Source organism: Cervus canadensis, chromosome 28, assembly GCF_019320065.1.
Source record: "Cervus canadensis isolate Bull #8, Minnesota chromosome 28, ASM1932006v1, whole genome shotgun sequence".
Classification (NCBI taxonomy): Eukaryota; Metazoa; Chordata; class Mammalia; order Artiodactyla; family Cervidae; genus Cervus; species Cervus canadensis.
Window position 1 is genome coordinate 34,980,259 of NC_057413.1, and position 13,785 is coordinate 34,994,043.

The following is a 13,785-nucleotide window of genomic DNA, read 5'->3' on the forward strand; positions in this document are numbered from 1 at the left end:
TTGTACAATTGTGCTCATTTCACATGCTAGCAAGGTAGTGCTCAAAATCCTTCAAGCTAGGCTTCAGCAGTACGTGAACCAAGAACTTTCAGATGTACAAGCTGGGGTTCGAAGAGATAGAGGAAACAAGAGATCAAATTCCCAACATTCATTGGATCATAGAGAAAGCAAGCGAATTCCAGAAAAAACATCTGCTTCCTTGACTACAATAAAGTCTCTGACTCTGTGGATAACAACAAACTGTAGAAAATTCTTAAAGAGATGGGAATACCAGACCACCTTCCCTGTCTCCTGAGAAACTTGTATGCTGGTCAAGAAGCAATAGTTAGAACTGGACATGGATCAATGAACTGGTTCAAAATTGGGAAAAGAGGATGACAAGGCTATATATTGTCATCCTGTTTATTTAACTTCTATGCAGAGTACATCACAGGAAATGCCAGGATGGATGAATCATAAGCTGGAATCAAGAATGCTTTGAGAAATATCAACAACCTCAGATAGGCCGATGATAGTACTCTAATGGCAGAAGGTGAAGAGGAACTAAAGAACCTCTTGATAAGGGTGAAAGAGGAGAGGAAAAAAAGCTAGCTTAAAACTCAGCATTTAAAAACTAAGATCATGGCATCTGGTCCCATCACTTCATGGCATATAGAAGGGGGAAAAGTGGAAGCACTGACATTTTATTTTCTTGGGCTCCAAAATTTCTACAGACAGTGACTACAGCCCTGAAATAAAAAGATGCTTGCTCCTTGGAAGGAAAGCTAGGACAAACCTAACAGCATATTAAAAAGCAGAGACATCACTTTGCCAACTAAGGTCTGTATAGCCAAATCTATGGTTTTTCCAGTAGTCATTTATGGATGTGAGAGCTGGACCATAAAAAAGGCAAAGCACTAAAGAATTGATGGCTTTCAGATTGTGGTACTGGAGAAGACTCTTGAGGGTCCCTTGGACAGCAAGGAGGTCAAACCAGCCAATCCTAAAGGAATTCAACCCTGTATATTCATTGGAAGGACTGATGCTGAAGCTCCAGTACTTTGGCCACCTGATGCAAAGTGCTGACTCACTGGAAAAGACCCTTATGCTAGGAAAGACTTAAGTCAAAGGGGAAGGGAGCAGCAGAGGATAAAATGGTTAGATAGCATCACTGACTCAATGGACATGAATTTGAACAAACTCCGGGAGATAGTGGAGTACATACAGAGGAACCTGGTGTGCAACAGTCCATGGGGTCACAAAGAGTAGGACACAACTCAGTGACGAAACAACAGTGACAATTCAAATCAAAGTTTTAAACGTATTTAAAGGGAAGAGGGATTAGGCAAGACCAATTATAAAACTTCTCTGGGCTAATAAACTTATGAGGATTGTCAAAACACTGTTAAAAAAGAATTTTTAGTTGTAATTATCAGGTATTATAATCTCTAGTAATTAGGACATTAAAATGGCAGAATTAAAGCATGAATTAATTTCATTTCTCTCCCACTTTTTTTCTGAAATGAATATTTGAAAAATAACTCCATAAAGACAGCAACAGAGGAGACTTTCGTCATCATTGTGTTGGGAATATATAATGACTGCTCCATGCCAGGTACTGTGTTATGCATCTTACACACATAACTTCATTTGATCCATATAAACTAATGGTGTACTGTCTGGTATCACCTCCACGAGCCATTTGAAAACCTTTGTGAGAAATTAAATAGAGTGGTTAACTGATTTCACAGGATAGAGGAAGCAAACCAGCCTGCCCCAGAAAACCCAGGAGGGACTCAGAACTAACACCAGACTGTAACAGATGATGGAGATAAGGTTCCCCACAACAAAGAGACTGCATAAAGGGGTCCTAAATCCATTCTCCTACACATCTCCACATCTCTACTCACAAGACGTTCTCGGCAGTAAGTGAAAAGGAGACATCCAGGGCCCAGGACACCATGAAGAAGAGCTATAAAGAGAATTCACTGAATGTCTTGTTTGGTGAACACTGTCACTTCCTGTCATGTATGCAAAGTATTATCACTGGAAGAAACACAGGTCTTCTGGAGAACAAGTCAGTACCAACCAAAGGACTCAGTCTCAGACTGAGGATAATCAGGATAAATCCCCCACACAGGTAGCTTTCTACCAAGGGACTCAACATTTAGATATGTAAAAACATCCAAGGGTCAAATACTAAGACCCTTGAGAGGAAAGGTAAATCTAAGATAGCAAAAAAAAAAAAGGGGGGGGTGGGAGGGTCTTGGCTGAAAATGGGGCTTCCCTGGTAGCTCAGATGGTAAAGAATCTGCCTGCAATGCAGGAGACCCAGGTTTGACTCCTGGGTCAGGAAGATCCCCTGGAGAAGGGAATGGCCACCCACTCCAATATTCTTGCCTGGAGAATTCCATGGACAGAGGAGCCTGGTGAGCTACATACAGCCCATGGGGTTGCAAAGAGTCGGACATGAGTGAGTGACTAACACACTCACTGAAACAGGTACTACCCAGAAAATAATATTAAAAAAATTAAAAAAAAATTTTTTTTTCTAGAGGGCATCCAGAAATAAACACAGCATTTTATTGAAAAAGAAACAATAGAACAAGAAACAGGTCTCAGAAATTAGAATTTTGAAAGTTGAAATTAAATATTCAATAGATGTCTGGAAGTTATATAGGCAAGGAAATGTCCCAGAAATGGAAAAAAGAAAGAAGGTTGGGAGACACACACAGAAAACTGCAGAGAAAAGATTAAAGACAACAAGATTCAGTCCATGGTAACTGGACTTCCATGATAACTGGAATTCCAGAAAGAGATAAAATGAAGGAAGGGTGGGAGAACATTACATAGGATTTGTATAAAAGTAATAAAATAAATTTTCCCAGAATTCAGGAATATAAGCATCCAGATTGAAGGTCCATCATGTACCCAGCACAATAAATTTAAAAAGATAAACAACAGGCACATTTTCATCCAATTCTAGACTATCAGAGACAAAGCAGATTACTAAAGCCCTAAGGAGTATGAGGAGACAGGCTCTAAGGAAAAGGAGAACCGGAGTTGCACTGCATATCTGAATAGCAATTGCTATTGATATCTTAACAATATTGACTATTGCTATCCATGAACCTGGAATATCTCTCCATTTACTTAGATCTTGATTCCCTTCTTCAGAATTTTAAGTTTTCCTCACATAGACCTTACACACGTTTTGTTAGATTTATACCTAAATATTTCTGTAGACAACATATAGTTAGATCTTACCTTTTTAATCTAACTCGATAACCTCTTTTAATTAGCATATTTTGACCATTCCCTTTTAAAAAGTGACCACCAGGGCAACTTCCTGATGGTACAGTGGTTAGGACTCTACACTTCCATAGCAGGGAACCCAGATTTGATCCCTAGTTCAAGAACTAGGGTCCCAAAAGCTGTGTGGCATGGCCAAATAAAAACTTTAATAAATAAATAAAATGACTATTGGTATAGACGGATTAACATATACTACATCTGTTACCTTGTTCTTTTTTCCTTGTTTTTGTTTTCCACTCTTTACCTGCCTTCTCTGGTTTTACTTGAGTATTTTATATGATCCTATTTTATCTTCTCTCTTAGCATATCAGTTATATTTTTTAAAAAATTTTAGTGGTTTGTCCAGTGCTTGCAACATATATTCACAACAAATTTAAGTCCACATTTAAGTAACACAATATTGCTTTATGCTTACTCTTATTTTTCACTTACTGTATTTTCTTTCTTTCAGATGTTCCAAGATTCTCCTTTAATGGTTTACAGAACTTCCTTTAAACATTCATTTTAGCATTGGTCTGTAGATAACAAATTTCCTTAGTTTTCCTTCATTTGAATATGTTTTGGTTTCTCCTTCATTCCTCAAGGATATTTTCACCATATAGTCTATGTTGACAGTTCTTTCAGTATTTGAAAACTGTGCCACTTCCTTCTGGTCTCTTCTGTTATTCAAATTATCTTCCTCTATATGTAAGGTGCCTTTCCTCAAAGCTTTCACAACTCATCTTTAGTTTTCCAAAGTTGGACTCTATACAGTTGGTATGGATCTCTTTGTATTTATCTTGTTTAAATTCACTTGGCTTCTCCAATTGAGATTTGTCTTTGCTCAGTGGGGGAGTTTTCAGAAAATGTATCTTCAATGTATCTTCAAAATGTATCTTTTCCAGCCTTGCCCTCCTCCTTTCCTTCTGGTTTCCTGGTGACAAGAATACCAAACTCTGTTACAGCCCCAGAGGTCCCTGTAGCTGGATTGTTTTCCCCCAAGTCTGTTTCCTCTCTATTGTTCAGTTTGTGTAGCTTGTATTGTTTCACTTTTAGATTCACAGATTCCTTCCTCTGTTCCACCCACTCTTCTCCTGAATCAATCCAGGGTTTTTATTTTGGTTATTTTACTTTTCATTACTAAAATTTCCATCTGGTTCTTCTTTACATCTTCCATTTCCAAGACTTCCTATTTTTGTGCAGATACATTCTATGTTTTTGTTTCAAATTCAAAAGCATGTTCTTAACTGCCCATTGAAGCATTTAATGACAACTGCTTTAAAATCTGTATAATTCTAGCATCTATGGCAGCTCGGTTGGTATCTATTGTCTTTGTGCACTTGAGATATTCTGGGTTCTAGGAATGACATGCGACTTTATTATTGAAACAGATACAACTGGTTATTATGTTATGAGACCTTAGATCTTAAACTCTCCACAGACACCAATTTAGGAGCAGAAAAGGGGATGTTGTTTGTTGCCTAGTTACTCCCAGGTAGTACTCCAGGCTTCCTAGTTATCTTCTGTTAATACCTGAAATTGAGGAAGAGGCTTAATGCTGAGCAAAGGTAAGTCATGACTCTCCATTAGGCCTCCTCTGATAGCAACGAAGTAGGGTGGGATTCAGGTCAGTGGTACTTCATTATAAACTGGCAAAGATGAAGTCCAGGCTCCCCACTTGGCCTTTGGTGATTTGGATGAAGCTACCATGTTCTCTGTGGTAGTGGGCAGAAGCAAAGAGGTTACTGTATTAAAAAAAAATACAGCTTCTGTCTCGCTAGCTTGCCCTTCCCTGACCCTTTGACTAGAGAGGGCAGGCTTTCTGCAGGGTTTTTCTGTCTGCATCCATTGGCATTTACAGGTTACTGGCTCCTTCAGTTCCAAGCCTGGGATATATGAGGCAAAAATTCAGTGGTTCTAAGATGTTTTTGCTTTCCACATTATCAGTTGCTATTAAAAATGCTAAATATAAAAATCTTGTTGAAAATTCTAAACCATTAACATCTCTGTAACATTAAACAGGAAATATTTCCAACTAATTTTTAAGACTACCTCAGTTTCTCTTCAAAGGAAACATGAAAGGTTAATTAAGCATAAAAACGATGTATCTGAAATTTAAAACTGAAGAGTATCTTATTTCCCTTAAAAGTTCCTTGGGATAGGAAACACCCAACACTAAGCAAACATTTACTGAGATTCTATTATTATGTAGATAGATATTACTAATAACCACTGTCCAACTCTTTCCAAGAAACTCACTACCTAGTTGGGGGAGGGGGGAGACAAAAAATTGAACTCTTATAAGGGAAGCAGAAAGATCCAAGACAGCAGGGAACTAGTAAAGGATTTTCAGCAGGGGAGAAAAATGGTAAACCACATTCTTCCCCTCCTTGCCTACCTTTATTACTGAAGCTAGGAAATGTAAAAGCTCACATTCTAAGCTTCAACTGCAATGAAGGATGGCCACGTTCATACACTTCTGGCCAGTGAAAAGCAAACCCACTTGAAAAGGCTTCTGGCAAAGCTCTTAATTTTCTGATATGCAGAGTTTGTTCCAGCCTGGCCTTCTTGCCTTAAATCCAGCATGTACAAAAATGTGCCAACCATCCTGTAACCCTAAAAGAAAGGCCAAAAGCATCCCAGATAACACAGTAATGACACCATCAAGCTACTCAAGCAAAGCCTGCAGCCCTCTCCAGATTTGTTATTCAAAATAAGCCCATTCAAGTGATTTATGTTAGGTTTTCTGTTATCTGAATATCCTCTTGACCAATAAAAGTTTTAAGAATAAATGTATATTTCAGAATGGCCATTCCTGAGTTATCACGGAGGATGGACTGGAAGGGGAAAGAATGACACAAGGAGACTTAAAGAAAATATTTTTATTTTTTAAATCCACACTGAAAAAATCCTGTTCATCTTTTTTAAAAGAATTGATTTGCCTTCAGAGCAAAAGCACATCACTTTGGAAACTACATTTGTCCAAATTAAGTAAATTCAATAAATCTTATGTCAATTCAGTATCATTAATACTGAATTCAGTGTAACTGGGATAATTGAAAAGCAACTCTAAATTGATAAAAAAATAACATTAAAATTTTTTTCTTGTAGTTTTCACAGTAAATTTACATAACTGTCAAAGTGAAAATCTGACATATACTGATTCATATTAGAAATACATGTAAAGTTACCTGATTTTTAAAGTTTCAATTTCAAAATAAATTCTAGTACTTGTCTAGGTAGCACAAATGGGCTTTTCCCCATATTTGGAGTTTCAAATTTAGATCATTCATAAGCTATGTAATACTGGGCACAAAACTGCCATTTTCTTTAATTACTAATTAAGTATTTGGTTAGCATTTCTGTTGTTGCAGGAAAATCTTGAACTGGTGTTAATTGTAGAATAAGTTTCTTTCACAGTTCAACCAACTGGCAGAGATCACTAAATTTACTGTCTTTTAATTTGTTCAGCAATCCTCCTGTAAGCTGACATTGATTCATAGCACTTAACACCTAACAACTGTACTCATGACATCTCTCAGAGAAACCATTTCAGAAAACTGAGCCCAAACACTTTCAAACTGTATCAAACAGTGGAACAAAGAAATAAGGGAAACACCAGACTCATTGAAAAATCCCAGTGAAATCTGACATTGACCTAACCTAGCTGGAACACCAGTTACTGTGACAAAAAGTCTTTTTTTTTTTTTCTCATCTAGCTGAAACTCTTTTGATAATTAAAATATAGCTATACACATTTGATTTCTCAGGCCATGAACTGAAGTTATTTCTTCATAAGCTTTTAAGTCTGATGAGACAAAAGGTACTCCAAGTGTTCCTTGGACAGCAACTCATCTAAAGCTAAAGAAAAGTACTTGCAATTTTTCAGCTTTTGAATCAATTAATCTTTAATACTGTTATAAATTTCTGTATTCCACAAGCAACGTTTGGTGACAACTAAAGACCGTACTTTTTTTCAAAAGATATTTTTAGGTTTTAACTCATAAATTTCTAACAATTTCTATAACTGAAATAATTAATATTGCTATCTATCTATGTAAAGCTAGTTCTTTTTCATGCAAGAATTCAAGCTGTTTCATATCTGGCCAAATTTAACATACTCAATCCTTTAAAAAAATTTTGTTAGAAATTTCACTGAGATTTCAGGTGCCTAAATCTCAATTCTTTTTTGACCTTTGAAAGGTAACTTCATTCATTCATTCATTATGCATTTGCTGGAACTGTCTCAATATTGTCGACTTTACTGTCTTATTTTTTTGTTAAATTATAGCTTGTTTTTCTCTGCTGTAACAAACTGCAATCATCATTCATTGTGACGATGCCACATACCTTCCTCCAGTCCTTCTGTTTACTGTCCTAGGTGCAGTACTAGCTTCTGCAGCTCTACTTGTTCTTTTTCATTATGCCTTCATTTTAAACTCAAAATTGTTCATATTCATGTCTAAAATAGAAAAATAATTAAGCACCTTATTTTAATCACCAATTCTGATTTACAAAAGTAATCACTGATTCCTTTTGTCAACCTAAAATATTCAGATAAACACACTATGTTACATTAATTCAAAGGAAGAAATAATTTACACTGAATACATCCAATGACACTAACTCAGTGATGTTTATATGTAATACCAGACTTAGCACACTCCAACAATCACACCTTAAGCAGGATAACAATCTTAAAATATATTTTTTAAAAAACAAGTAAGTTGAGTTCAAAAAAATATTTTACACTATTTCCGTTTTTATATTTAATTAAAATTAAATATTTGCTTCCTTAGCCCTACTGATTTCAAATGTTAATAGGCGTATGTTGCTAGTGGTTACTATATTTGATAACACACATAGGGAAATGAGAAAGACAAAAGCCACAAGGATTGTAGTTTTTATTCTATTTCTCTTTTATTTACTATAACTTTCAGGGCTTAGAAGTAATCTGGGTTATATTACCCTTTCATATTCTTACTAAAAGTAAAATAAAGCAAAAGTGGAATCATTGGATGTTCTTATACAGTCCATGAAATACATATTTGGCCTACTCTAGCAGATATGGGCCAAACTCTAAAAACCCACTGCTCCTAAAAACAATCAACTTTATCTATTTGGAGAATGCCTTTAAACAGCAATGTACTGATAAAAGTTTAATAACTGACTTTCAAAATAAAAATTTATGTATATATAAGGTGTGCAGAACACACAACTTACAAATAATCAATCATACACAATCCTATTTCTGGCCAGCTTGCAGGATCTTAGTTTTCCTATGGGGGATTGAACCAAGGCCACAGCAGTGAAAGCGCCGAGTCCTAACCACTGGACCACAAGGGAATTCCAACACAATACCCTTTATTGTAAGTTCCAGAGAGCCATCTGACTCTCGCAGGCTTTTGTTGACTCTTGCCGAACTCTATCTACAGCTAACCTGTGGTTGCAGTTTGACCAGGATTTTACAAAGGCAGTTGCATCCCAACCAGCTAATTCTTTTCCCAACAAATTTATTGTCATTAAATCAGATATATGACCTATAGTTAAACTGTTTCTCACCCTTGTACAAATTATGTTCATTAAATTGAAACCTCTTTCAGCTTCAGCACTACTTCAGCACTACTGACCACAATGGTGCTTTTTGTATGGTTTTAGGAACTGAAACATTGTTTGACTTTATATTATTATTTACAAATTCCCCAAAATCATTCAAATCAATTTCAAATTTTAAAATTTCACACGAATAACTTTTTTTCACCAGTTATCCATGGTGAAGTTATTTCTTCATAAGGCCATGTAGAAGGTTCTAGAAAGTCAAAATAATTAAAAATACTTTAATCATGCTTCCTGTTAGATAAAAGACATAAGTTCACGTGTTGAATTATATTTTCTAGTAACATGTTCCTAGGAAGGGCATTAAATTTATGATATCTGTTAAACAGAATATCTTTAAATTTATCTGATTTAATCAAACCTTCGATTTGAGATTCATGCTTTCCAGTACCAATTTTTAAATTTTCCAAGGTTTTTATTGTGCATTTGATCAATTTTTGTGCTTTCTGAACGTTAGTTGAGCTTGACTGTAATGCAGTTCAAAGCAGTCAAAATTCTTCAAGAATGTCAATCATTAAAGCAAGATCTTTAAAGTCCAGGAAACTGGACTGTTCGCTAACCTCTTTGCCAAACCAGAATGCGAAAGGGAGCAATGCAGATACACACAGGATACGCATGCCACGCAGCAGTAGCAGGCTGTACACTGCAAGCTGCCTACTTTGGTCCCTTTACCTGGCCAATTTTAATAACTTCAATTTCAAGATCTTTAGGTACATTCCCTAAAAGCTTGTTTTGATTTTTATTAGGTGGATGATAATTGGAACAATTTTTATCAAGAAATATTTTTAAATGATTCACTTGTTTTATTTCAGATATTCAATCATCAAGTGACAAATGCAATAGATGGTTTAAACAGTTCCAAATAATACTTTCAGGAAAATTTTCTAACAACTTTGTGGCTACTCCAGACTTTCTACCCAGCATTGTATTAGCACCATCAGGACAAAATGCAATTAAATTTGCTTTCAAATATTCATTAGTGAAGCCACATCATTTAAAGTACTCAATAACTTCAATGTATTGAAGATACATTCTACTGTGGCTGAAACCAGTTCCTTTAAAGTAATGAACAATGTAGCTGGTGCAGGAGCTGACTATACTATGCACTGGACATAAATCATGAGGGTCCTTTTCTTTGAAACTGTGGATGCCTCATCAACTGTAACACAGATTTTGGCCTTCTCTTCTATAATGTCCTTAAATATTGTCATCTTCATTTCTTTTGCGACATGCTTTGCTATTCTCACCCCATTTCTGTCTTGTAATTCTATTGCCTCTGCAATATCAGACAAAGGTCTACTATGTTTTACTAAACTATAAACCGTTTTGCCAACTTCTACAGTAGCATCAATATTTTTATTACTTTATGCACTAAATTAGAAACTGAGTCATTAATTGATTCCTTTAACAAATCCTGAATTTTACCATGGGCTTTAGAAATATCATGCTCCTTAATTTTTTTTTTCGCAGAGAAGCTTGTCTAGTAGTTTTATTATTGCCATTAGGGGTTACCAAATATGCAATCCACTCCTTGAACATGTGGACATGGTCTTCTGCTTTTGATCCCAAACGCTAAACTGTTGAGCAATTCTTACATCCTAATTACTTCTTTTATTTCAAGCCATTTGTACTGTTCCGCAAACATAACCACTTGTTTTTCATTCCAACAATCTGGAAGCACAAGATTATCCATTTTTTCCTTTGATGAAGATGATGGCTTTTCTTCAATGATTGGTTGTTCAGCACATTTGAAATCCAATTCCTTTGACTTAGACAACCCACAATAGCTCTTCTTATTACTATCACTACTTTCTGTATCTGTTTTCAACTTCTTCGCATTTAAAAAATGCAAAAAATCACCCTGTCATTTTGGCATCTTAGGGAACAAAATCTGAAAAATAATTTTACAAATATAACTAAAATTCATGATAACACTTTTAGGGTTAATGCAAAAAGTTCTGTTAATGATTTCTTAATTTTAGAAATCAAATTTAAACTAGATTACCTTGATTTTCAGTTTGTGCCTATAATTACAACGACTTGTAATTTCTTGAAAAATCCACTATCAGTTTTTTAAATTCTATAGCCAATAATAATGTCACAAAATCTGACTTAATTTTTGATTATCACCCAATTCAACATAAAAGTTGCTCATATTATTTACAAGTAAAGATAGTTGTAGTGTGAAGAATAGTTAGTAGTAGTGTAGTGTGAAGAATGGTTGATATTTTCGTGTACATGATTAAGAAGAAAGTTTAAAAAAATACACATATCAGAACTCCACTCATTCATCAATGATACATCAACACTTTTGTTGAATCAATGAAGAGTTTTCAAATACTGCAAGATTTCCTCAATTTTTCGTATGGAATACAGTCTAGCAATTAGAGACGTATCACATTTTTAAGCTTAATCCATATTAAGATTTCATCTATCACTTTCTTCAGTTTAGACAATCAACAAACAATAAACCAACCCCTACTTTGCAGTTTGTCAACTACCTCGCTGTAAATGCTCCCATCATCCTTCAGGAGCACACCATTAGACAGTGTTTCTACCACACAGTACAACAGACGTAAATAACCTCAAGTGTGAAGGCATTGGGATATGGAGAGGTTTGCGCATCTATTACCTTAAATGTAATGATAACCTATTTACTTTTAAATTTTTATACACCTGAACTTTTTAATTGAAGTACAGTTGATTTACAGTGTTGTGTTAGCTTCTGGCTTACAGCAAAGTGATTCAGTTATATATATTCTTTTCCATTATAGGTTATTACAACACACAATAGGACTTTATCTTCTTTATATACATAAGTTTGTATCTGCTAATTCCAAACTCCTAATTCATCCCTCCCTCCTCTTTCCCTTTCATAACTGTAAGTTTATTTTCTTTATATACAGAAGTTTATCTTCTTTATCTTGTTTATATACAGAAGTTTGTATCTAATTCCAAACTCCTAATTCATCCCTCCCTCCTCTTTCCCTTTCATAACTATAAGTTCTATCTCTGTAAGTATATTTCTGTCTTGTAAATAAGTTCATTTGTATCATATTTTAGATTCCATATATAAGTAATACCATACTTGTCTTGTGCTTGTCTTTCTGACTTACTTCATTTAGTATGATAATCTCTAGGTCTATCCATGCTGATGCAAATGGCATAACTTCATTCTTTTCTATGGCTGAGTTATACTTTAAGTTTTAATAATATCTATGTTTAACAATCAGCTCAAATTTAACAATTGATTCTTGCAAGCCAGTTCAAACCACATCTAGAACATACTGTACTTAATGACAGAACTGAAGAAACACAAACATACTTACATCACTACAATAGGTTCTAGGCTCTTTATCATCACCACAGATCAGATCAATGTATTCAAGAAGAGGTCGTGATGGTCTCTCCTAAAAAGGAAGTCAGCAAACTTACAAGTCATGAACAATCATTGAAACCACATGTACATTTACAATCACTGGGATTTTTTGGTTGGAATTAGCAAGAATTACTATGAAGAGGAGGCATCACAGGTATAGCACAAAACAATCAGAAACAGAAGCAGCAGAGGTAAAGATCCAGAGAAGACCAATATGCAAAACGACAAAACCCAAAAAGATCCTAAATACACAAGGGGGAAAAGCCATGTACTCCATGGAAACAGGAAAACAGTCCAAGGGTAATGTTAAAAATACAGATATCATGGTACAGTATTTTATAACTGGGATGGTTATCAATAACCTTTTAGATCTCTAAGCTCAAAATCATGGAGTTCTTTGATAGTTCAGCTTCATCCTCTTTATCCTTATGAAATCAAATATCAAATTTCCTCAATCCTTTCCTTACACACATACTACCTTCAACATCAATAAGGCCTTAAATACCCCAGTCAAAACCTAGATTTTATTCTACAGGCAAAGGAATCAAGTTAGTAGTGTTGAGATGGGAACCACATTAGAGATGTGTTTCGGGAAGACTAGCCGAGTATGAAATGGGGGATGATTAGTTAACAAGATAACCAATCCAGACAGACAGTAATGTAGTACTAACGCAGAGTGAGGGCAAGGAGAACAGTGAGCCAGCTGGTGGCCTCTTCTGTAGTACACTGGACTTCAGAAAAATTATACCAAAGATACCGGTGCTCTCTGCACTCCCCAATTTTCATCATTCCTTTCTTTCAGCATACTGTGTTTCAGCTCAGTTCAGTCACTCAGTCATGTCTGACTCTTTGAGACCCCATGGACTGCACCACACCAGGCTTCCCTGTCCATCACCAGCTCCCAGAGCTTGGTCAAACTCATGTCCATCGAGCCAGTGATGCCATCCAACCATCTCATCCTCTGCTGTCCCCTTCTCCTCCTGTCTTCAATCTTTCCCAGCATCAGGATCTTTTCCAAGGAGTCAGATTGTCACATCAGGTGGCCAAAGTATAGGAGTTCAGCTTCAGCATCAGTCATTCCAATGAATGTTCAGGACTGGATTTCCTTTAGGATTGACTGGTTTGATCTCCTTGCAGTTCAAGGGACTCTCAAGAGTCTTCTCCAACACTACAGTTCAAAAGCATCAATAAACAATACTGTGTTTAGTTTGGGGTTTGTATATATGGCAATATACAGAGAGGATGCTATGCAATAATGCAAACTGATAGCTGGAAAATTAGATTTATATGAATAAACTAAGAAACCTAAACCAGAATACATCAAGGAGTAACATTCTTCTTGATAAAAGATATAAAAAGAACACAAAAATTTTTTGTATCTGAGAACACTCAAGCAGAGAGTTGTACCCAGTAGCATTTCATCTTTGCTGGATAGTACTATAAAAAACATAGTAATAAACACATCCTGATTGAACCCAGCATAGGATGGAGTGAGAGGAAAGTAAATACTGATCTGA

The 13,785-nt window shown here is 35.6% G+C and overlaps 1 protein-coding gene across 11 annotated transcripts in view; it reads right to left on the reverse strand.

Moving 5' to 3' along the window:
* The window catches only part of ZNF451 (zinc finger protein 451), a 128,100-nt gene that overhangs the window by 111,553 nt on the left and 2,762 nt on the right, over nt 1-13,785 (reverse strand). For 8 of the 11 annotated variants that reach the window (XM_043450407.1, XM_043450406.1, XM_043450405.1 and 5 more), the window contains exons 1-2: nt 13,017-13,204; nt 12,219-12,299 (exon numbers count right to left, since the gene is read on the reverse strand). The exons of 1 other annotated variant lie outside the window; for it this stretch is intronic. In XM_043450407.1, coding sequence (XP_043306342.1) covers nt 12,219-12,299; nt 13,017-13,073 — 138 coding nt within the window. In that variant the 5' untranslated portion in view covers nt 13,074-13,204. Of the gene's footprint in view, nt 1-12,218; nt 12,300-13,016; nt 13,205-13,785 lie in introns of those variants that run through there. 2 more of the 11 variants (XM_043450396.1, XM_043450397.1) reach the window with 2 other exon arrangements.